This window comes from Stegostoma tigrinum, chromosome 7, assembly GCF_030684315.1.
Source record: "Stegostoma tigrinum isolate sSteTig4 chromosome 7, sSteTig4.hap1, whole genome shotgun sequence".
In the NCBI taxonomy this organism is placed as follows: domain Eukaryota; kingdom Metazoa; phylum Chordata; class Chondrichthyes; order Orectolobiformes; family Stegostomatidae; genus Stegostoma; species Stegostoma tigrinum.
In genome coordinates, this window is record NC_081360.1 from 102,144,107 (window position 1) to 102,169,260 (window position 25,154).

General features: G+C 43.9%; 1 protein-coding gene across 3 annotated transcripts in view; it reads left to right on the forward strand.

Moving 5' to 3' along the window:
• LOC125454153 (gap junction gamma-1 protein-like) overlaps positions 1-15,837 on the forward strand; it is a 61,321-nt gene extending 45,484 nt beyond the window's left edge. For all 3 annotated transcript variants that reach the window (XM_059647567.1, XM_048534621.2, XM_048534623.2), the window contains 2 exons: positions 7,581-8,735; positions 15,660-15,837. In XM_059647567.1, the coding sequence (XP_059503550.1) occupies positions 7,613-8,735; positions 15,660-15,673 (1,137 nt within the window). In that variant the 5' untranslated portion in view covers positions 7,581-7,612 and the 3' untranslated portion in view covers positions 15,674-15,837. The remainder of the gene's footprint in view (positions 1-7,580; positions 8,736-15,659) is intronic.
• Positions 15,838-25,154: the final 9,317 nt, after the last annotated feature.

Sequence of the window (25,154 nt, forward strand, 5' to 3'; positions counted from 1 at the left end):
CTCAGCTTTATCAGAGATAATAAAAACTGCAGATGCTGCAATTCATGCTGGAAGAACACAGCAAGCCAGGCAGCAGGTGAAGTCAACATTTTGGGTATTACTCTTCTTCAGGACAGCTTTATCAGAACCTGGTTTAACTGTGGGGTCAGAATCTTTGTGTATATTTAAGGCTGAGAGGGATAGATTCTAGGTCAGTTGGGGAATCACGTGTTACAGGAAAGGGAAGAAAGAGCAGAGGTGTGGTTATATTGGATCAGGTATAAACATGAATGGAGGAGCAGCAATAAATTATGTTCCTTTTCAGACAGGCTTCCTGACCGTGGCCATACATTGGCCCAGGGATTTGCAAGAGGCAGCAGTGAATGTTTCAGAAATGTCTGAGTGGATGTGGAGGAGTTCAGAGGAGAATGTTCCCTGATCATTTCTCATTTTGTTGCTGGACTCACTGCACAACCTGTTAGCTCATCACTGCACCAACCAATTATCAATATGTAACAACTAAAACCAACCACCTAATAAGCAGCAGGCTGGGCATACCTGTGGTTTTAGGTTTGGCCAACACAAGGCAGGTTGAGAGACAGTAGGAACTGCAGATGCTGGAGAATCTGAGATAACAAGGTATAGAGCTGGATGAGCAAAGCAGGCCAAGCAGCATCAGAGAAGCAGGAAAGTTGACGATTCTGAAGAAGGGTCTAGGCCTGAAATGTCAGTTTTCCTGCTCCTCTAATGCTGTTTGGCCTGCTGTGTTCATCCAGCTCTGCACCTTGTTATCTATGAGACAGGTTGACATTGTTTATGTCCCTATTTCCTCTGAGTGATTCTGCATAGAGCATTTTGTCTGATTCTGGACACCACAGGTGTGGAAGGAGATGTGAAGGATTCAGAAAGGGAGCCACAAAGACAAGAGTGAGGGAATTAAGTTGGATGGATTTATTAGAGAAGCTGGGGCCATTCTGTTTACTGTAGAGGAGACTGAGGCGGGGTGGGGGGTGGGGGGTAAAATGAAGATGGACATGGATAGGACAAATAGGAAGAATGTTTTCCCTTGGTAGAGAGATCAGTAATCAGGGGCCATGATTTAAGCTAAGAGGCAGGTGGTTTAGACAAAATATGAGGAAAGACGTTTTTACACAGAGGGTGATGGGAATCTTGAACTCATTACTTAAGGGTGGTAGAGACAGAAATCCTCAACATTTAAGAAGTATTTAGGTGCCTGCTTGCAATGTCAAGGGATACAATGCTGGAAAATGGAATTAGAAGAGTTAGGTGGTTCATTTGGACTAGCACAGGCCCAGAGGACTGAAGGACCTTTTATGTGCTGTAGAACTCTATAAATCTATGAGTGTATGATGTAATGGGGTATTTGTTAAGAGGCAAAGCAAAATTATGAATTGCTGAGGTAGCCTAAAAAAGGAGAAAGTGTTTCCAATTGGCTGACTGGTTGATAAATGGATAGCACATGGTCAAGGTTGTTGCAAGAGAACCAAAATTAACATAAGGGGGAGGCTGGATAGGCTGGGACGTTTTTCACTGGAGCATTGCAGGTTGAGGTGTGTCCTTATAGGATCTTTCAAAATCATGAGGGGTATAGATAAGGTGAATGGCAGGTGTCTTTCCCCTATGATGGGCGATTTCAAGACTATGGGACATATTTTTAGGTGAGAGGAGAAAGGAATTTAAAAAGGACACGAGGGGGATCTCTTTACACAGAGAGTGTTTCGTGTATGGAATAAACTTCCAAAGCATGTGCTGGATCTGGGCACCGCTATTTAAAAAACATTTAGATAAGTACACAAATAAGAAAGGTTTGGAGGGATACAGGCCAAGTCCAGGCAAGTGGGACTAGTTTAACTTCATTTAATTTTAATTTGGGACAATGGTCAGCATGGACTGGTTGGACCAAAGGGTCTGCTACCATGCCTCTGTTGCGCGTTCAGTATTTGTGATAAACTGCCTGGTAGGACACAAGTTCAGGAGCAAGCTTCACAGGAGAGATAAATAAATCTTGATGAGAAAAGAAATTGCAACAATATGGGGAAAAAACAGGGGAATAGGACTAACCAGATTGCTTCCTGAAATAACTAGTACAGAGGTGGGGTGAAAGATATAGGACAGATGTCAGAGGTAGTTTCTTTACTCAGAGAGTAGTAAGGGAATGGAATGCTTTGCCTGCAACGGTAGTAGATTCGCCAACTTTAGGTACATTTAAGTCGTCATTGGATAAGCATATGGACATACATGGAACAGTGTAGGTTAGATGGGCTTGAGATCGGTATGACAGGTCGGCACAACATCAAGGGCCGAAGGGCCTGTACTGTGCTGTAATGTTCTATGTAATAGTTCTAGAGGGTCTGAATGGCATTCTCCTATAATGCATGATTTGATAGTTCTAAGTATAACATATACTTCTGGATATCAATGATTGGTAAACAGGTCTTCTACACAGCGCTGAGGACCAGCTGGTGCATTAACGAAGGCCTGAGGTTTTCGGGGTCTATAGTACTTCAGACAGGGTTGCTGTGCACTGGGTGGGGGAGCAGTGTTGCTCAGCACAGCTTGGGGACAACGTTGCTGTGCACTGGTTGTGGGGGACATGAGGACTGCTGTGCACTGGCTGTGGGGACAATGCTGCTGTTCACTGGCTGAGGGAGCAGTGACGCTGCTCTAAGGAAATCAATCCCAGCCTATCTAGTCTCTCTTCATAGCCGAATTGCTCCAGCTAAGGCAACGTCCAGTAATCTTTCTAGAGATCACATGTTTCCTATATGGCAATAATATCTTTCCTGAGACCACAAATGCACACAGTACTCCAAGTGTGGTCGATATGCAAATCTTCTTGCGACGAAAGCTACCATTCCACAAGGCCACCTAATGGACTACTGCACCTGCACGTGACTTGAGTGACTTAAAGGGTCTTTATAACGATCAGGGATAGCATCAGAGTTATCAATACAATATATTACGTCATTTCAATTTCATATTTTTTTAATGATTAGAGTTTTAGTTCCATCAGTGGCCATGGTGGGTTTTGAAACCATGTCCTAACAGAATTGGCAGGGGTTGCTACTGCTCTGATTAAGTTAGCACTCAGCATTATCTCCCACTGCAGTGATTTCTTTGTTTAGCTGTGACTCCTGCTTTCGGGTATAACTGAGATTATGAATTTGACCATCTGTGATAAGCTGGACCCTGTGTTGCCATCTTCCAATTTGTTGTGGTATTTTTTGTGTTGCTAAAGCAGGTGTTATTCCTTTCGAGTGTAAGTCTGGGGAAATGACCATGGATTAGAAAGAAATGCCAGAAGTGTTGAACAGACTTTCTATCTTCACTGTGGAAGCTTTTAAAAAAAAATCTCATAGGTAGTTGAAAAGAAGTGAAGGACAGGAGGAACTTAAAACATTTACCAGCATTAAGGAAAAATGAAAAATATTACTCTTAGAGGTCGAAAGGTCGCCGGGATCAAATGGACTGTGTCTAGAATCTTAAAAAAGTAGTTGCAGGGAGCATGGAGGCACTGGTTATAGTTTTCCAAAATTTCTTAGATTCTGGAAACAAACTGGAAGATTATAAACATGATATCACTATTCAAGAAAAGAGAAAGACTGAAAAGTGGAAATGCCTGTTAGACTGGTATCTGTCATTAGAAATTTGTGGGAATCCATTACAGAGGGTTATAGAATGATACTTAGAAAATGGATCAGGCAGAGTTAAACTGACTCTGGAATGGAAGTAGAAATTGTGTTTATCTGATTTCTTGGAACTTTTTGAGGAAATAACAAGGAAGGTGGGTAAAGCAGAACCTATTGATATGGTGTACTTTGAATTTCCAGAAGATATTTGATGAAGTACTACATCAAAGATTGCTTTGTAAAATAAAAGCACATGGTGTAGGGATAGTATATTAGTGCGGGTAGAAGATCGGTAGCACACAGAAAGCCGAAAATAGGCACAAATGGATCTTTCTCAGATTGGCCAGGTCTAACAAGTGGAGTGCCACAGGGATCTGTGCAGGGGTCTCAACTATTCCTAATCTACAGTGATGACTTTGAAAAGGCCAAATGTGAAATGGCTGAACTTGCCCATGTCACCTATGGTACTGTTGTGAGGTAGATTTAAACAGTGCAACACCTGAAACTCATCACCAAATTAAAACTGGTTTATTTTGATTGTTAAACAATGTCCACAAGGAGGTGGTATTACACTACTCATTAAAGAAACACGTCAACGAAAACATGAATAGGAAGGGAATAGAGGGATACAGATCCTGTAAGTGAAGACAGTTTTAGCATGGAAAGGAAAAATGTGTTGGCATAGGCTTAGAGGGCTGAAGGGCCTGTTCCTGTGCAGTATTGTTCTTTGTACTCTTTGTTCTCTTCCTCTAATTTGCCAATGACAACAAGGGTGGCTGAGAAAGTGAGATTTCGAGAGTCTGAACGATACAGATAGGAGCGGCCAAAATTTGGCAGATGAAGGGCAGTGTGGGTAAATGTGAACTTTTCCACTTGGACAGGTCAAGTAGAAATGCAGCTTTATTATAGAACTGAGTGGTACAGAGGACTCTGGATGGTCAGGGCCATGAATTCACAAAAGAATACCAGCATATATTCAAGAAGAACATAGATGTGGTTCTTCGGGGCAAAGGGAATAAAGGATACAAGGAGAAAACAGGAACAGGAGACTGAGTTGGATCATATTGAATTGTGGAGCAGGCTTGAAGGGCCAAATGGCCTATTCTTGCTTCTATTTTCTACCCTTAGGAAGGTAAATAGGAACATTTCATACTGTCACTAGACTATTACTCCAGAGTCCCTGGTAATGTTCTGGGGACCTGGGTACAAATCCTCCCATAGCCGATGGCAGATTTTGAATTCAGTAAGACAAAATCTAGAATCAAGAATATAATAATGACTAATGTCAATTGTTGGAAAAAAACACCTGGTTCACTAATGCCCTGTACAGATGGAAACTACTATCCTTAACTGAGATAATGGGAACTGCAGATGCTGGAGAATTCCAAGATAATAAAATATGAGGCTGGATGAACACAGCAGGCCAAGCAGCATCTCAGGAGCACAAAAGCTGACGTTTCGGGCCTAGACCCTTCATCAGAGAGGGGGATGGGGAGAGGGAACTGGAATAAATAGGGAGATGGGGGAGGCGGACCGCAGATGGAGAGTAAAGAAGATAGGTGGAGAGAGTATAGGTGGGAAGGTAGGGAGGGGATAGGTCAGTCCAGGGAAGACTGACAGGTCAAGGAGGTGGGATGAGGTTAGTAGGTAGATGGGGGTGTGGCTTGGGGTGGGAGGAAGGGATGGGTGAGAGGAAGAACCGGTTAGGGAGGCAGAGACAAGTTGGACTGGTTTTGGGATGCAGTGGGTGGGGGGGAAGAGCTGGGCTGGTTGTGTGGTGCAGTGGGGGGAGGGGACGAACTGGGCTGGTTTAGGGATGCAGTAGAGGAAGGGGAGATTTTGAAACTGGTGAAGTCCACATTGATACTTCACTAACACCTTCCACCCCAACATTCAGTTCACCTGGGCCATCTCCAGCACATCCCTCACCTTCCTGGACCTCTCAGTCTCCACCTCAGGCAACCAGCTTGTAACTGATGTCCATTTCAAGCCCACCGACTCCCACAGCTACCTAGAATACACCTCCTCCCACCCACCCTCCTGCAAAAATTCCATCCCCTATTCCCAATTCCTCCACCTCCGCCGCATCTGCTCCCACGATAAGACATTCCACTTCCGCACATCCCAGATGTCCAAGTTCTATAAGGACCGCAACTTTCCCCCCACAGTGATCGAGAACGCCCTTGACTGCGTCTCCCGCATTTCCCGCAACACATCCCTCACACCCTGCCCCCGCCACAACCGCCCAAAGAGGATCCCCCTCATTCTCACACACCACCCTACCAACCTCCGGATACAACGCATCATCCTCCGACACTTCCGCCATTTACAATCCGACCCCACCACCCAAGACATTTTTCCATCCCCACCCCTGTTTGCTTTCCGGAGAGACCACTCTCTCCGTGACTCCCTTGTTCGCTCCACACTGCCCTCCAACCCCACCACACCCGGCACCTTCCCCTGCAACCGCAGGAAATGCTACACTTGTCCCCACACCTCCTCCCTCACCCCTATCCCAGGCCCCAAGATGACTTTCCATATTAAGCAGAGGTTCACCTGCACATCTGCCAATGTGGTATACTGCATCCACTGTACCCGGTGTGGCTTCCAAGGCTTGGGGACCGCTTTGCAGAACACCTCCGCTCAGTTCGCAACAAACAACTGCACCTCCCAGTCGCAAACCATTTCCACTCCCCCTCCCATTCTCTAGATGACATGTCCATCATGGGCCTCCTGCACTGCCACAATGATGCCACCCGAAGGTTGCAGGAACAGCAACTCATATTCCGCCTGGGAACCCTGCAGCCATATGGTATCAATGTGGACTTCACCAGTTTCAAAATCTCCCCTTCCCCTACTGCATCCCTAAACCAGCCCAGTTCGTCCCCTCCCCCTACTGCACCACACAACCAGCCCAGCTCTTCCCCCCCCACCCACTGCATCCCAAAACCAGTCCAACCTGTCTCTGCCTCCCTAACCGGTTCTTCCTCTCACCCATCCCTTCCTCCCACCCCAAGCCGCACCCCCATCTACCTACTAACCTCATCCCACCTCCTTGACCTGTCCGTCTTCCCTGGACTGACCTATCCCCTCCCTACCTCCCCACCTATACTCTCCTCTCCACCTATCTTCTTTACTCTCCATCTTCGGTCCGCCTCCCCCTCTCTCCCTATTTATTCCAGTTCCCTCTCCCCATCCCCCTCTCTGATGAAGGGTCTAGGCCCGAAACGTCAGCTTTTGTGCTCCTGAGATGCTGCTTGGCCTGCTATGTTCATCCAGCCTCACATTTTATTATCCTTAACTGATCTGGTCTACATGTGTCTCACAGCAATGTCGCTGACTCTTAACTGCCCTCTGGGTAATTAGGGATGGGCAATAAATGTGGCCTTAGCTAGTAACATCCAAAGTCTGTAAATGAATGAAAAACAAAATTGATCCTGAGCGAAACAATGAACTGCAGAAGCTGGAAAATCACAAACAAAAACAGGAATTGCTGGAAAAACTCAGCAGATCTGGCAACATTTGTGGCGATAAAGCAGAGTTAATGTTTTGGGTCCAGTGACCTTTCTTCAGAACAGTAGGGTGGATACTGGGAGGATATTTCTTGTGGGGAGTCTGGAACTTTGGTACATAGTTTAAGAAGAAGGGGTTTCCCTCTTTAAGACAAGGATAATTTTGTTCTCTCTTGAAGACCATTAATATGTGGAATATTCAAGCCAGACGGCATTGGGCACTAAGTCATTATAAGTATTCAAGTTTAAATTGGATGCATTTTTGCTCTTCATGCTTACTGGGGACAGATAAAAAGGTGGAGCTATCACCATAGTCAGATCAGACAGAATCTTAGGTTTAAGGGGCTGACTGGTGTACACCCATACCATGCATGCTGCTTCTGTGTTCTGAAGTTAATTTCAGCAGGCTTGATGGTTATCTTCTCTTCATTTCTTTCAGTGTTTTTGTGCTGAAGGTCTCACTCTTCCACAATGAGTTGGTCCTTCCTGACAAGACTCCTTGAGGAGATCCATAACCACTCCACGTTTGTTGGCAAGGTCTGGCTGACAGTCCTCATTGTCTTCCGCATTGTTTTGTTGGCAGTTGGCGGTGAGCCTATCTACCATGATGAACAAAGCAAGTTCACATGTAATACTCAGCAACCAGGTTGTGAGAACGTTTGCTACAATTCCTTTGCACCCCTTTCCCACGTCCGATTCTGGGTCTTCCAGATCATCATGATCTCAGTGCCATCCATCATGTACCTTGGCTATGCCATACACCGGATAGCCCGGATGGAGGGTGCCCAGCCAAAACCCAAGAGAAAGATGCCCATTGTGCATCGGGGAGCTGCCCGGGATTATGAGGAGGCAGAGGGTGATGACGAGGAGGACCCCATGGTCTGCGAGGAGATTGAGCATGAACCCGAGACTGAGGCTGACAAGAAAACGCCCGAGAAGAAGCCACATGATGGCAGGAGGCGTATCAAGGAAGATGGACTTATGAAGATGTATGTCTTCCAGCTCCTGATGAGAACTTTGTTTGAAATGGGTTTCCTGGCTGGCCAATACTTTCTGTACGGTTTTGAGGTGCTTCCTGGCTTTGTGTGCAGTACGATTCCTTGTCCATATACCGTCGACTGTTTTGTGTCACGTCCCACAGAGAAAACCATCTTCCTGTTGATCATGTATGTGGTCAGTAGTCTCTGCTTATTGCTCAACTTTGCTGAGCTCTTCCACCTTGGCCTCGGTGGCATCAGGGATGGCTTGAGGGGCAGGCGGCAGGCCTCCCGTTCCCACCGCCCCTCCAAGAGTACCCCTTATGCCCCTCCAGGCTATCACTCTGTGCTTCGCAAAGACAAGACCAAGCTGGGCAATGGAAATGTGCCGTACCGGGACAACCTTGGTGGACTAGGGCCAGGGAACTTTGAGATGTCCGAGGCAGTTCATCGACACTTAAAGCTTGCACAGGAGCAGCTGAACATGGCGTATCGGGCATCAGGAGAGCTCCCTCACCAACCGAGGAGTGGCAGCCCTGAGTCAAATGGCACAGCTGTTGAGCAGAACCGACTGAACTTTGCTCAGGAGAGGGATGGCGCCTGTGCCGACAAAGCAGGTAAAATCATTGATCATTTATTGAGGTCAATCAAGTTTAAATTGTGAGCCATGAAGCTTTGGGCTCAAATCCCATCAAGGTCTTTGGCACAAAATCTAGGCTGATACTCGATGTAGTACTGAGGAGTGCCGCTGAAGGTGCTGTCTCTTGGGTGAGATGTTTAACTGAGGAGCTGTTAGTTCCCTGAGGTAGGTGTAAAAGATGGCAGTATTTAAAGAAGAGATGGGGTTCATTCCTCCAAACAGTATTGCTGGAAGCCTATTACTTGGCAATATATTTGTTGCAAGCTCACGTGGTCTTATTGTATGCAAATTAGATTTTCTCCATGAAAACAGTGACTATACCTTAAACGTGCATCATTGATTGTAAAAATGATTTTGGGATACCCTGTGTTTATGAGCCCTAGCAGTTAGAGGCATCTGTTGGCCACTTGGCCTTCAATACACTGCACTTCCATTTGATATGGACAAAGCTGATCTGATTGTGACAAAATCTCTACCTTTCAGCCACTCCTCCACCCATGAACCCTTCACCTCCTCGTTAATCAGGAACCTTGAATGACCCTGCCTCTACCTGCTTTCTGAGGAAGAACATCCCAAATGAAGTCCTTTATTAAATGGAGATTGTGGGGTTATTAGCTGAGGCTTTGGAGGGTTACACAGACACAGCAGAGAAATGGTGTTACAGAGGACCCATGATCGATTGAATGGCGTAAAAGAGGTTAAATGGCTTCTTCATGTTCCTGTGTCCTTACCTAGTCTGCAACTTCTTTCTGTTTCTGACATTATCAATGAAGACTCCACTCATATCTCTTCATAAGACTAATTTCTGGAATTAATCTAATGATTCTTTTGTGAACTGCCTCTGACGTAATTTCAAAAATCCAAAAGAACTGTAGGTGCTGGAAATCAGAAACAAAAACAAATTGCTAGAAAAACTCAACAGACCTGGCAGCATCTGTATTGTCAAAGCAGATTTAATGTTTCAGGTTCAATGACGAGTGACCTGAAATGTTAACCCTATCTTCTCTCCACAATTGCTGCCAGGCCTGCTGAGCTTTTCCAGCAATTTCTGTTTTTGTTTTCAATCTACTATTTTTTTTCTAGAGCCATTGAAGTGCAGTGTATTAGAAAGCAAACTTGTACAGATGACAATCAGACCATAGATGGTCACCACAGCGAGTGTCCATCCAGATTATAGGCTCAGGTTTTTGGAGTGGGAACTCAAACACACACAGAATCTTCTGACTCTGAAGCAACAGAGCTGCCCCATGAGAACCATGGCCAACATGAACATTGAAAATAGATTAAATAGTGCCTCCTGGCTTTTACTGAGTATTAGTGCGGCCCTTTCTCTTGTCAGACCTGGGTTTCAATTGAGTGTTGATTGTAGATGTTCCACTTTGATAACATCTACTTTAGATGTTTACTTCAATGAGTTGGTGGGCTTTTTCTATAATTACAGACTATGCATTTTGAGCAGATTTCTATTGAAGAAGCAACAGAGTACTCTAAAGGTCAGAAATAAGTCCTTCAGCCTAAAATGATGCCATTCTAATGTTATTCCCACCTGCCTGCACATGGTCCACATCCCTCTATTCCCTGCCTATTCATATGTCTGTCTAATTGCCTCTTACACATTGCTACAGTGCCTGCATCTACCACTTCCCTGGCAGCGCATTCCAGACACTTACCATCCTCTGTATAAAAAAAACTTCCCTCACATGTCTCCCATATACTTCATCATAAGCCTATGCACCTTACTATTTGACATATTCACCCCAGGAAAAAGGCTCCGACTATTCACCCTATCCACGTCTTTGATAATTTTATATACTTCTATCAGGACGCCCCTCAGCCTCCAGTGAAACAAGTTTGCTCAACCTCTCCTTATAACTAGTACACCCCAAACCAGGCAACACTGATAAACCTCTTCTGCACCCTCTCCAAAGCCTCTACACCCTTACAATAGTGTGGCAACCAGAAATGCACACAATAGTCCAAATGTGGTCAAATTAAAATCTTATACAGCTGCAACATGACTTGCCAAGGGAAGGTTTGAGTGATGATCTGATGGCTGGATTTCAGAATCTAAAAGGATCCTGCAGGACCAGGGATCTTTCACTTGGCCTAGAACAGTAAAGATAAAATCACCATAGCTCTATCAAGACATAGGGCTGCATTCTTATTAGGGTGAGACAAACAGGTAATAGTCTAACCTGAGGGTCACTGTGCCTCAGGCATGGGGAGAACGTCTTCATGGTAGCCTCAGCCAGTGCAGGCATCTCTCACTAACAGTCTAGCCAACTGAGCTAACCAACTCTTTAGAGAATAGTAGAATGCCTGAAATAAAAGCACAATACTGTAGATGCTGGAATTGTGGAATAAAAACAGAAGAGTGGGCCTGTTAACAAAGTGTGGAGCTGGATGAACACAGCAGGCCAAGCAGCATCTCAGGAGCACAAAAGCAGACGTTTCGGGCCTCCTTCATCAGAGTGGACCTGTTTCCTCCTTTCTGCTTTTACACCTGTGATAACTCGATCTCTCTCCCCTACCATCATTAATACTCACTTCGTCTTTTGCTCTGGGCAACCTCACTGTCTATTCCACTTGCTCCTTGTCCCCCACTGTTAACAGCATACAAAAAAAGCACCATTTTACATCCCCTTTCAGTTCTGAACAAGAGGCATCCTGGCCCTGAAATGTTAACACTGTTTCTGTTTCCGCAGATGCTGTCAGACCTGGTGAGTTTCTCTTGCACTTCCAGTCTGACTGAAGGGTCTAGGCCCGAAACGTCAGCTTTTGTGCTCCTGAGATGCTGCTTGGCCTGCTGTGTTCATCCAGCTTCACGCTTTGTTATCTTGGATTCTCCAGCATCTGCAGTTCCCATTATCAAAGTAAATTACAGCACAGAAACAGGCCCTTCAGCCCTCCAAGATTGCGCTGATACAGATCCTCTATCTACACCTGTCACCTATTTTCCAAGGATCTGTAACCCTCTGCTCCCTGCCATTCATGTATCTGTCTAGTTACATCTTAAATGACGCTATTGTGCCTATCCCTGCCACCGCCACTGGCAACATGTTCCAGACACCCACCACCCTCTGTGTAAAGGACTTTCCACGCATATCTCCCTTAAACTTTTTCCCCTCACACCTTGAAATCGTGACCCCTAGTAATTGAGACCCCACTCTGGGGGGAAAAAGCTTCTTGCTATCCACCCTGTCTATGCCTCTCACACTTTTGTTGACCTCAATCAGGGCCCCCCTCAACCTCCATCTTTCTAATCCTAATCTACTCCACCTCACTTCATAGCTAGTGCCCTTCATACCAGGTGACATCCTAGTCACCCTCCTCTGCACGCTCTCCAAAGCATCCACATCCTTTTAGTAATGTGGCGATCAGAACTGTACACAATATTCCAAATGTGGTCAAACCAAAGTCCTATAAAACTGTAACATGACCTGCCAACTCTTGTACTCAATACTCCGTCCAATGAATGAAAGCATGCCATATGCCCTCTTCACCACTCTATCGACCTGTGTTGCCACCTTCAGGGTGCAATGGACATGAACATTCAGACCTCTCTGTGCATCAATTTTCCCCAGGGCTTTTCCAATTACCGTACAGTTTGCTCTTGAGTTAGATCTTCCAAAATGCATCACCTCGCATTTGCCTCGTTTGAACTCCATCTGCCATTTCTCTGCCCAACTCTCCAATCTATCTACAAAATGCTGCATTCTCTGGCAGTCCCCTTCACTGTCTGCTACTCCACCAATCTTAGTGTCATCTGCAAACTTGCTAATCACACCACCTATATCGTCCTCCAAATCATTTATGTACATCACAAACAACAGTGGTTCCAACACGAATCCCTGTGGAACACCACTGGTCACAGTTCTCCATTTTGAGAAAGTCCTCCCCACTACAACTCTCTGCCTCCTGTTGCCCAGCCAGTTCTTTACCCATCTAGTTAGTACACCCTAGATGCCATGCGACTTCACTTTCTCCATCAGCCTACCATGGGGAACCTTATCAAATGCCTTACTGAAGTCCATGTACATGACATCCACAGCTCTTCCCTCATCTATCAACTTTGTTACTTCCTCAAAGAATTCTATTACCAAAGTTGGTAAGACATGACCTTCCCTGCACAGAACCATGCTGCCTATCACTGATAAGCCCATTTTCTTCCAAATGTAAATAGATCCTATCCCTCAGTATCCTCTCCAGCAGCTTCCCCACCACTGATATTAGGCTCACTGGTCTATATTTACATGGATTATCCTTGCTATTCTTCTTAAACAAGGGGACATTAGCAATGGTCCAGTCCTCCGGGACCTCACCCGTGCTTAAGGATGCTGCAAAGATATCTGTTAAGGCCCCAGCTATTTCCTCTCTTGCTTCCCTCAGCAACCTGGGATAGATCCTATCCGGACCTGGGGACTTGTCCACCCTAATGCCTTTTAGAATACCCAACACTTTCCCCCTCTTATGCCAACTTGACCTAGAGTAATCAAACATCTATCCCTGACCTCAGCATACATCATGTCCCTCTCCTCGGTGAATACTGACGCAAGGTACTCATTAAGAATCTCACTCATTTTCTCTGACTCCTCATATAACTTACCTCCTTCGTCCTTGAGTGGGCCATCCCTTTCTCTAGTTACCTTCTTGCTCCTTATATACGAATAAAAGGCTTTTGGGTTTTCCTTAACTCTGTTTGCTAAGGATATTTCATGACCCCTTTTAGCCCTCTTAATTCCTCATTTCAGATTGGTCCTACTTTCCCAACATTCCTCCAAAGCTGCATCTGTTTTCAGTCACCTGCACCTTATGTATGCTTCTTTTTTCCTCTCTGCTAGTTTCACAATTTCACCTGTCATCCATGGTTCCCTAATCTTGCCCTTTCTATCTCTCATTTTCACAGGGACATGTCTGCCCTGCACTCAAATCAATGTCTCTTTAAAAGCCTCCCACATATCAAATGTAGATTTACCCTCAAATAGCTGCTCCCAATCCACATTCCCCAGCTCCTGTTGAATCTTGCTGTAGCTGGCCTTCCCCCAATTGAGCACTCTTCCGTTAGGACCACTCTCGTCTTTGTCCATGAGTATTCTAAAACTTATAGAATTGTGATCACTATTCCCAAAATAATCCCCTACTGAAACTTCAACTACCTGGCCTGGTTCATTCCCCAACACCAGGTCCAGTAGGGCCCCTTCCCGAGTTGGACTATTTCCATATTGCTCTAGAAATCCCTCCTGGATGCTCCTTACAAATTCTGCTCCATCTAAACCTCTAACACTAAGTGAATCCCAGCCAATGTTGGGAAAATTAAAATCTCCCATCACCACCAGCCTGTTGCTCCTATATCTTTCCATAATCTGTCTACATGTTTGAACCTCTATCTCACGCTCGCTGTTGGAAGCAACCCCAATATTGTTACCACACCATTCCTATTTGAGCTCTGCCCATATTACCTCACTGCTTGAGTCCTCCATAGCGCCCTCCTTCAGCACAGCTGTAATATCCTTTTTGACCTGTAATGCAACTCCTCCACCCCTTTTCCCTTCCTCTCTATCCCCCCTGAAGCATCTATATCCTGGGATATTTAGTTGCCAATCTTGCTCTTCCCTTAACCAAGTCTCAGTAATAGGAATAACATCACACTCCCAGGTATTAATCCAAGCCCTCAGTTCATCTGCCTTACCTACTACACTTCCCACATTAAAACAAATGGATCTCAGACCACCTGTCCCTTTGTGTTCAGCATCTGCTCTCTGCCTACTCTTCCCCTTCGTCACACTGACTTCATTATCTAGTTCCTTACAGGCTTTAGTTACTACCTCCTTACTGTCTACCAACCTCCTCATTTGGTTCCCATCCCCTTGCCACATTGGTTTAAACCCTCCCCAACAGCGTTATCAAAAGCACCCCAGGACATTGGTTCCAGTCTTGCCCAGGTGTAGATCGTCTGATTTGTAATAGTCTTACCTCCGCCAGAACCAGTCCCAATGTCCCAAAAATATGAACCCCTCCCTCCTGCACCATCTCCCAAGCCACTCATTTATCCTGCCTATTCTTTCATTTCTATTCTGACTAGCACATGACACTGATAGCAATCCTGAGATCACTACCTCTGAGGTCCTATGTTTTAACTTGGCTCCTAACTCCCTAAATTCTGCTTGTAGGACCTTATCCCATTTTTTACCTATAACGTTGGTGCCTACATGCACCACGACAGCTGGCTGTTCACCCTCCCCCTTCAGAATGTCCTGCAGTCAATCTGAGACATCCCTGTAAACATTTGAAACACAGAAAAGCCTTCTACCAGACAATGGTGATACATTACTGCCCCAAAATGACATTGAGAGCTGCTGCTATCTGTAGGAGAGCTGAAATGTTTGCAAGACGCTCCAGAGAGAACCAGAGATGAGGGTATACTGGCCTGTGCTGGCTGATCTACGTTGACACTCCATCCAACAATGATTTTATTTAATATCTTTTTCCTTGTTTTCCCAATTCCACTCTACCCTCACCATCTCTTTAACCTCATCCAGTCCTACAAACCTCCAGGATCTCTTCTCTCAATACATTCTGCCGTTAGTAATTTCTTTACTGGTTAAGTGTTCTGTAATTGATCATGTAGATGGTATTGGATTATAGATCAACTTATTGATAGGTGTAACATGCTCAAGGGGCTTAATGGCTGCTTACTGTTTATATGTAATAACTTGAAGGGCTGAATGGCCTCCTCCTATTCCTGTTACCACCTTAGGGGCTGAATCGCCTCCTGTCTTTGTGTAACAGGCTCAGGCAACTTTGTTGTTACCGTTCTTTCTAATCTCACTGATGAACTGGGTAATCCACTTGATCCCTCACCATCCTACTGGATAACTACATCTTCTGTTACTTTTCACAGGTCTGCGTGGGTGATGCAGATGGAACGGGCTCTTCAACCTTGAGATTTGGAGAGAGTCAACGCTTGAAGCAACTAGGGACCTCAACTGGAAAGATTCACATTTCATTCTCACTCTTTCGGCTTAAATATCACCAACTTGTAAAACTACTGGAATGAGCCGGATTGGGAGGGGACACTGGATTTAGGGCTGGGTGGGAGGGCAGGGTGACAGGGGTTAGGGTGAAGTTTAGGTAAACTGGACAGGTGTTGAGAATTTTAAAACTAGCCAACTGGCTTATACACCTTGGTGCTGTTTTGTTGATATCCAGAACATTCCAAATCAAGTCCAGTAATTGTTGGACCGACTGTAGGTTCTAAGACTTGTCTTGTAGTGCTTGAGGCACTGAGAGCCAGATTTCATAATTGAAAGGGAGACCCCTTGCTGGAGACTGGGGAAGGAGCTGAGAGGCTGATCCTTTCCTGAAGCAATACAATCAGGTACAATCCAACAGAACTGGCTCAGCCAGGTAGCATGTGTAGTATTTTTTTTGTTTTCATTATTGAATTCATCATTCATTCTGTTTCTCTGGTCTTGGGTTAGTTTAATTCTTCATGAAATCTTTACTTTTTTTGTTCTTGGGTTTAGGTAATTTTAAAAAAAATCAGTAGTGATAGGACAATTAATGACAAATTGTTTTGTTTACAATCTTAGAACATTCCAGAACATTGAGCGAGAGCCATAATGAACCCAGTTACTTTTGTTGATGATTTTATTTCTTCCTTTTGGTACTTTTGATAAAATGTTTTGCTTCATTTGTGACTATTTCACTAGGTTGGGCCAATTGTGCCTTCCTCAGCCTTGAATTATCTCCAGCTTACCAAGTGGTTCCACTAATTTTTTGGGAGTGTGTGTGTGAGATTTTACTTTTTCATCTCATAACCTAATTCTTGTTGAAGCTAATATTCTTCCTTGTTTTCTAATCACAAATCTTAGCTGCTCAGTGGCTCTGAAATTATAGGAGATCATTTAGTCCCACAAGCCCATTCTACCATTTATCTAAAAGGTTGTATCTTAAAGATACTTTGGTTCCCTTTCATAGCAGAAATCAAACAATTTTCCAATTGAAGCATTGAAATTGGAGCAAGTGGAGGCCCATTTGACCTTTTGAGCCTGTTTTTCTTATTCATTGGACGTGGATTTTTCTGGTTAGGCCAGCAGTTATTACCCCAGAGAGCAGTTAAGAGTCAACCACATTGCTGTAGGTCTGGCGTCACACGTAGGTCAGACTAGGTAAGGCTGTTTTCTTCCGTTAAGGGCGTTAGTGAACCAGATAGGCTTTTCCTGACAATTGACAACAGTTTCACCGTCATCATTAGGCTCTTTATCCCAGAATTTTACTGAATTCAAATTCCATCATCCACATTGGAAAGCTTGAAACCAGTCTCCATAACATTACCTGAGTTTCTGGATGAATAATCTAGTGAAAGTACCACTAGACCATCACCTCACTTGTCATGCCATTCAATTTGATTATTGCTGAATTGATTTTTGTCCCTAATTCCACATTCCCACCGAACCCCAATAACATTTGACTTCCTGCATACTCGGGAATCTTCTATCTCAGCCTTAAAAACATTAAATAATCTTGTCGACTCAAAATTTCAAGAAGAAAGTTCCACAGACTCAGGTCTCTCTGGGAGAAAAACGTTGTAGTTTTTGTCTTAAGTTGGAAATCCCTTATTTTTACCATGTTCAATAGTTCTCTCCTGTATCTCATTGGAAGGAAAAGACCCCTCAGAGAGTTTTATGTCTCAATAAGACCAAACTCTCATTCTTCTCAACTCCATTGGATAAAGGCCCAACAAGTTCAACGTTTCGTCATAAGGCAAGCCTCTCATCCCAGAAATGAATCAACCAAACCTTTTAGGAATGTTCATAATGTATTTTCTAAATAAGGGCACCTATTATACAATACTCAAATATTCTGTATGTGGCCTCACCAAGGCCCTGTACAATTGTACTAAAACTTCCTACATTTTCTGTAAGAGGATTGGAATGTAAATGCCAACATTCCATGTATGTTCCTAATCACCTGCTATACCTGTCCACCAATTTTTGTGATTCAACGTATAAAGACACCTAGGTCCCTCTGCACCTCAGGGCTCTGCAATCTCTTTCCAATCACACAATGTGCTGTTTTACTATCCTCCTTGCCAAAGTGGGCCAATTTGCATTCTGCCACATTATACTCTGATCTGATCCCGATTCACTTAACTTACCTGTATCTTTTTGTAGATTCATTTTGTCTTCTTCATAACTTACATTTCAACCTATTTTTATGCCACTAGCCAATTTAACAGCCATACATTCAGTCCCTTCATGTTCCACAAGATGTTCGACAAGACCTCAGGCACATCCTGTTCGTATTTACAGTTCAGGTTAGCGTGGAGTCTGCTTTCAGCTGATGCTGTGAAGGGGTGAGCAGTGTTGTGCCTCTCCAGCTGAGACTCCATGTTTTGACCTCACCTGTTCCCAAGGAAATTCTCTCTTGTGAAGAATGGCTGCAAAGACTGGAGTGTCAGAATCAGGCTGAAGTCGAAGTTGTATCTTCTTGTAGTCCAGCTGCAGCCATACTATGTGACTGCCTCCTTTCCTGAGTTTGGTTTAAATCCTTACTATGCTGCTGCCAGGTAACTGTGCTCCTGCTGCAGTGAACACCTCATTTTAGTTTGTTGCTTGTTCTGGGATTCTTCTGAAAAGGGCCAGATATAGAAACATACAAACAAGGGGCAGGACTGGACCATTCAGCCCTTCAAGCCAGTCTGCCAGTCGATGTGATCATGACTGATCATTCAATTCTATAACCTGTTCCCATTTTCTCCCCACACTCTTCGATCTCTTTAACCGAGAACTGTATCTCAACTTTTCTTGAAAATATTCAATGTTTTGCCCTCATTTGCTTCTTGTGCCAGACAATTCCACAGGCTCACCACTCTGTGGGTGAAAAAAATTCTCCTCAATTTAGTCCTAGATGGCCTATCCTGTGCCCTTAAATTGTGACTGCTGTTTCTGGACTCCATGGTTATTGGGAACATCCTATCCAGTTAGAATTTTATAGTTTTCTAAACTCCAGTGAACATGGTCCTAACCAATCCAAACTGTTTTCATACAGCAGTTCTATCATCCCAGGAAACAGTCTGGTAAACCTTGTTGCACTCCCTCCACAGACAGAACATCCTTTCTCAGATACAGAGACCAAAGCTGCACATGATACTCTATGTATGGTCTAGACTCCTAGAGTGGCGTAACATTTTGCTTCAACTCTTTAAATGTCTGTCATTTGTTGGGACTAGAAGGAGGTCAATCAACCCCTCCATACTGTTTATGCTTTCAAATTTGATTAATTGAACGATGGTTCAACTCCAAATGAGGGGATGCCCAAGGTTCCAGTTATGGTTAGACTTCAGCTTGAAGTTTCATCATGAGAATTACAAACTCCCACAGTCTCTGGTAGATGGTATAGACAGTAACCTAATCATCATTAGGGGCTGATACATCTGCAATATACAACACAGAAACCAAGAGTTCACAAAAATATCTTTCCAAACACATGATATATCTATTGTTGAGATTTTCCACATTCCCAATACCTATGGGAAGTAACAGATTGTTTACTCCCAATTTTTTTTCATTTGTTCACGGCATATGGATGTCACCAGCTACAGCAGCATTTATTGCCCATCCCTAATTGCCCAGAGGGCGGCTGAGAGTCAACCATATTGCTTTGGGTCTGGGGTTACATGTAGTCCACAGCAGGTAATGATGGCAGTTTCCTTCCCCAAAGGACATTGATGAACCAGTAAGTTTTTCCTGACAATTGACAATCATTTTATGGTCATCTACAGCCTCTTAATTCCAAATTTAATTCAATTTCCACCATCTGCCACGGAGGGATTTGAACCTCAGTGCCCAGAACATTTTTTTGGTCTCCTGACTAATGATTTTCAATCTCCTGTAAGAATATTTTCCCAATTCCTTATCCCTTTCCTCCAATATTTCAAACAGGCCTCAAAGAATTTGAAAGCCTTTGCACAATTTTAGTCACAGGTTAGTTATTGCTGTTGGTGACATCCTAGAGATTAATCTCTAACTCCTGAAGATGCTAGGGTCTTAATGGGGACATAAAGGACCTCTCACTCTCCCAACCTGCAACATCCTTCATATGAAGAATCTTGTCAACATTGGGATCGCCATGACCCTGAGATGATTCCCTGTCTCCAATCAATGGGTGGATAGTGGAACTGCGTTTTTCTCTCTGTGCTCGAACACACTGCCCAGAACGTTCTTATTGATCCCATCAATGGAACGCGGGAAAGGTGCACAGTGCCAGTTCTGGGCAGGCATTGATTAATTGATGGGATCGCTTTGGCTCTAGTGCCAATATTTAGCTTAATTAATTTTATTTTCCCTCTTTCTTTGTAAGGAACACCAAACCAAAGATAACCTTGTGTCTTACTCTTTTTTTTAATTTTAGATAAAAGCGTGTAGATGTTTGCTGTATTAGTGTTACATTTTATAAGGGTTATTGTAGAGATTAAGTGGGATAGGAGATGTTTGTGAACATCTCTAAATGTGTTTGATATTTTTGTTCTGCATTGTGTGTTGAAGTCCAATACATTTCGAGCCAGTTGCTTGAAGTATGGTTTTTCATTTCATGGTGTTCATTATTTGTACCCCCAGTGCTCAATAATATTTGCAAGATGAACTGCTATTGTCTGGAATTGTAAGTTTATGAACAGAGGCTAATACTTAGCCAATGATGCACTTGGAGAAGTAGCCGCTGACATACCACTGGTGACTTAATTTAGTCTGATCCATTTCACTGGTGTCTTTTACTGTTCTTGAACTTATTTGTAGGGAGGTTAAACAAAGCGCTGCCGATGATTTATTGCATTTTCAAACTGATCTTTGTCTCTTGTTGGTTACTTGTGTTTCTGACTCCACTGCATTTTCCAGCAATAACAAATAAAAACCTGCATTTATTTATTCAGTTCTTTTATTCCTTTGTGGTATGTTGATGTCACTGACTGGGCCAGCATTTATTGTCCGTCTCTGGTTACCTTGAGAAAGTGCTGGTTTGTGGCTTGTGAGGCCATTTCAGGGAAACCTAAGAGTCAACTGCATTGCCGCTAAGTCTGGAGTCACATGCAGGCCAGTTCAGCCGATTTTCTTCTCTAAAGGGCATTAGTGAACCAGATGGGGTTTTACAATGGTTAGTGAATTGCCAAGGTTATTATTAAATGTTCAACAGACCCTTTAACTTTTTTTATTCCTTCATGAGACATGGGCATCACTGGATGGGCCAGCATTTATCGCCATCTCTAATTGCCCTTGAGAGTGGTGATGATTGCCTACTTGAACTGCTGCAGTCCATGTGCTTTGTGTTGACCTACAATGCTGGTAGAGAGGGAGTTCCAGGATTTTGATCCAGTGACATTGAAGGAACGGCAGTGTACTTCCAAGTCAGGATCGTGAGTGGCTTTGAGGAGAACTTATTGTGGTATTCCCATGAATCTGCTACTCCTATCCTTCGAGATGGTAGTAGTTGTGTGCTTGGTGGGAGCCTTGGTGAGTTTTTGCAGCGCATCTTATAAATAGTATACACTGCTGCTACTGACCATCGGTGGTGGAGGGAGTGGATGTTGAAGGTGGTGGACAGTATGCCAGTCAAATAGAATGATTTACTCTGGCTAACGTCAATCTTCGTAAGTGTTGTAGAGGCTGCACTCAATCAAGTAAATGGGGAGGAGAATCAGGACTAGGCCCTTGGACCGTTAAGCCTCCTCAATGCGATCACGGCTGATCTGTGGCCTAACTCTTAACAATGGATCCAGCATCCACTATTGTTTGTGGAAGAGACTTCTAAACATCTACCACAATTTGAGCATGGATGTGCTTTCTAGCATCTCTGGCAATAATTATCAGACTCTGTCTGAGTGGCTCAGTGGTTAGCACTGCTGCCTCACAGGGCGAAGGACCCAGGTTTGATTCCACCTGTGACTGTGTTTGTGGCGTTTGCATGTTCACCCTGTGTCTGTGTGGAATTCCTCCAGGTGCTGTGGTTTCTTCCCACAATCTAAAGGTATGCAGGCTAAGTGGATTGGACATACAAGGTTATGGGTGGCATGCTCTTTAGATGGTTGGTGTGGCCTGCTTCCACATTATTGAGATTCTATGTCCCCTGGTTCTAGAATTTAGAAGGTTCAGTGGTTATCTGATCGAAGTCTTCAAAATATTAACAGGAAAAGACAGCAATGAATTATTTCCACTGGAACCAGTGGAAATAATTCATTGCTGTCTTTTCCTGTTAATATTTTGAAGACTTCGATCAGATAACCACTGAACCTTCTAAATTCTAGAGGAAACAGGTCTAAATTCTACAGAAAACAGGCCTAATTTGTATCATCTTTCCTCATAAAATCTGAAGTCCAGATGTTATTCTTGCAAATCTACATTGTACTCCCTCCAAGGCTAATATATCCTTCTTAAGGTTTGGTGCCCAGAACTGCTCACAGCTCTCCTAGTGGGTCTAATTAGGGTTTTGAATAACTGTAGCATAACTTCTACATCCTTATACTCTAGATATAAAGACGAGCATTCCGTTAGATTTCTTGATTATTTTCTGCATCATGACATGTTCCTATGATTCAACGTTATGGCAGAAGTAGGCCATTCAACCTATTGAGTCTGCTCCACCATTTAAGGAGATCATGGCTAATCTGATAATCCACAACTCCACTTTCCTGCCTTTCCTCATAACGACTGATTTCCTTGCTGCTGAAAAATCTGTCTATCTTAGTTTTGAATATACTTAATGATCCAGCCTTAACAGGTCTTGTGGTAAAGAATTCCACAAATTTACAACTGTCTGGGAGCAGGAGTTCCTCTTCATCTTGATGCTAACTGGGTGACCCCTTACTTTGAGATGATGCCTCAGGTCCTAGATTTTCCAACAATGGGAAACATCCTCTCCGCATCTACCTTGTCAAGTCCCCTAAGACTCTTGTACGTTCTGGATGTGAGTTTGCTCGCTGAGCTGGAAGGTTAGTTTTCAGACGTTTCATCACCATTCTAGGTAACATCATCAGTGAGCCTCCGATAAAGTGCTCGTGTTATGTCCCGATTTCTATTTCAAAACTCTTGTATGTTTTCATACGCCCACCTCTCATTTTACCAAATTCCAACGAGTACAGACAAAACTTGCTTAACCTCTCCTCATAAGACAAAAGACAGTCCTTCTATACCTGGCAGTTGAAAGACAGGTGTATTGCACACACCCCAACCACTCACCAACGAGAAAAGTTTCTGTCCCTTGTCATCAAATGAAAGCTGCTGGGTTATCTACTCCCCCTGTCAAAGGTAAAATAGTGGAAGAGGTGGAATGAGATCCTCAACTGGTAATTTATTGGCTACTTGAAGGTCCTCAGTGGCCTCTAAGTGTGTGCACAGTCCGCTCACTCCAGCGACTCACCTGTACAATGGAAATAAGCTGGGGGGTGTGAGCAGTAAGGAGTGGGCAGACCCCATGTGACAGGTGGGCAGGTTGCCGGTGAGCAGGTGGATAGGCCTAATACCATATTTTAAAAGTCTCCTGTATTTAAACACAGCAGGATCAAGCATGGAATCTGGTCTCCGAGGTTGACAGCAAGCCATGCGAGGAGGGACTATAAGAATTCATTGAAAGCTTGCGTCAAAAAAGTGGGTTTCTGGATGTACTGAGTTTTTGACTTGCTCGCTGAGCTGGCTTTTGTTTTGTTCAGATGTTTTGTCACCATGCTAAGGTGGCATCATAAGTGGAGCCTCCGATGAAGTGATGTTATTCTACTCTGCTTGGAATTTATACTGTCTGGTTTGTTATGGTGAGTACTGTCATTTCCGATTTTGGTCTGTATGGGTTGATACATAGGGTCCAATTCTATATGTTTGCAATTGAAGTATGGGTGGAGTACTCACTATGGAATACAGTACTCACTATAATGGACTGGGCAGTATAAATTCCAAGCGGAGTAGAATAACATTGCTGCATCCGAGGCTCCACTAATGATGTCAACTTGCATGGTCTGAAGAAAAAAAGCCAACTCGGTGACCAAGTCAACAACCTCATCCACAACCCAAGCCACAGTTCTTTGCCAAAACTTTGGATGTATCGTTCAAGAAAAAAAGGGAGTTAGCGAGCTTTCAGGAAGAAATTCTGCAGATTTAGGCCTCAGTCTCCTCAAGGCCCAGTCACCAACGGAGAAGTGAAGATTGCAACACATTTATCCTTGGTCCCTCTACTCTTCATATTCAATGTCTGATATTAGGCACGGTGAGATGAACAAGTTCCATGTGATTGGTGAAGAGGCCTAGCTATGCCTTCCCATCTTCTCCATTATTGCTAAGGCCCATTACCATATTTTCCCTAGACCTAACAAGCAACGAGACCTGAATGAGTCAAAACCTCCTCCAGTTTGATAATGGGAAAAGCCTCTGAAACATGAATAGCTTCTGCAAATAGTCCTTGGCCCACCCAGCCTCAACACTGTACTTCCTGGGGCTCCCATCTCAGACATAGCAACTCCCTTGTCTATAAAAATGTTAATATATGGATAGAAATTAGGAGCACGAGTAAGCCACTTAGCCTTTGCTCACAGCACTTGCTCAGCCATTCAATATGATCATGGTTGATCCTTCAAATCAATACATATTCCTGCTTACTCCCCATATTCTTTGACACTTTTAAGTCCAAAACATTTATTTATCTCTTTCTTGAACATGTTTAGTGACTTGCCTTCCAAGATTATCTGTTGAAGTGAATTGCAAAGGTTCATTACCAGGGTTCACACTGTTTTAATGGTCTACCTTGTATCCCGAGGCTGTGTTCCTCAGTTTTAGAATCCTTGCATCTAGTCTGTCCAGCTCTATTAGAATATTATCCACTTCAATCAGATCCCCTCTGTAGGGAGTACAGGACAAGTCAATGATCTCCAGTAAGAGACAATCTAACCATTGTCCTTGATATTCAGTGCTTCTACTTTCACTGAATCCCATCATCAACATCCTGGAAGTTACCTGGGCAGCACAGTGCCTGAGCGGTTAGCATTGCTGCCTCACAGTGCCAGGGACCTGGGTTCAATTCCAGTCTTGGACAACTGTGTGTGTGGAGTTCGCACATTCTCCCCATGTCTGTGTGGGTTTCTTCCCATAGTCCAAAGATGTACAGGATAGGTGGATTGGCAATGCTAAATTGTCCATAGTGCCCAGGGATATTTAGGTTTGGTGGATTAGACGTGGGAAATGATTCAGGGTGGGGTGCTCTTTGGAGGGGTGGTGTGGACTTGAATGGCCTGTTTCTACACTGTAAGGATTCTATGATTATATACGATTCAGCAGAAACTCATCTGGGCTTGTCAAATAAACACAGTGACTATTGGTCAGAGGTAGGGGTATCCTGCACTGCAAAACTCAACTGTTGA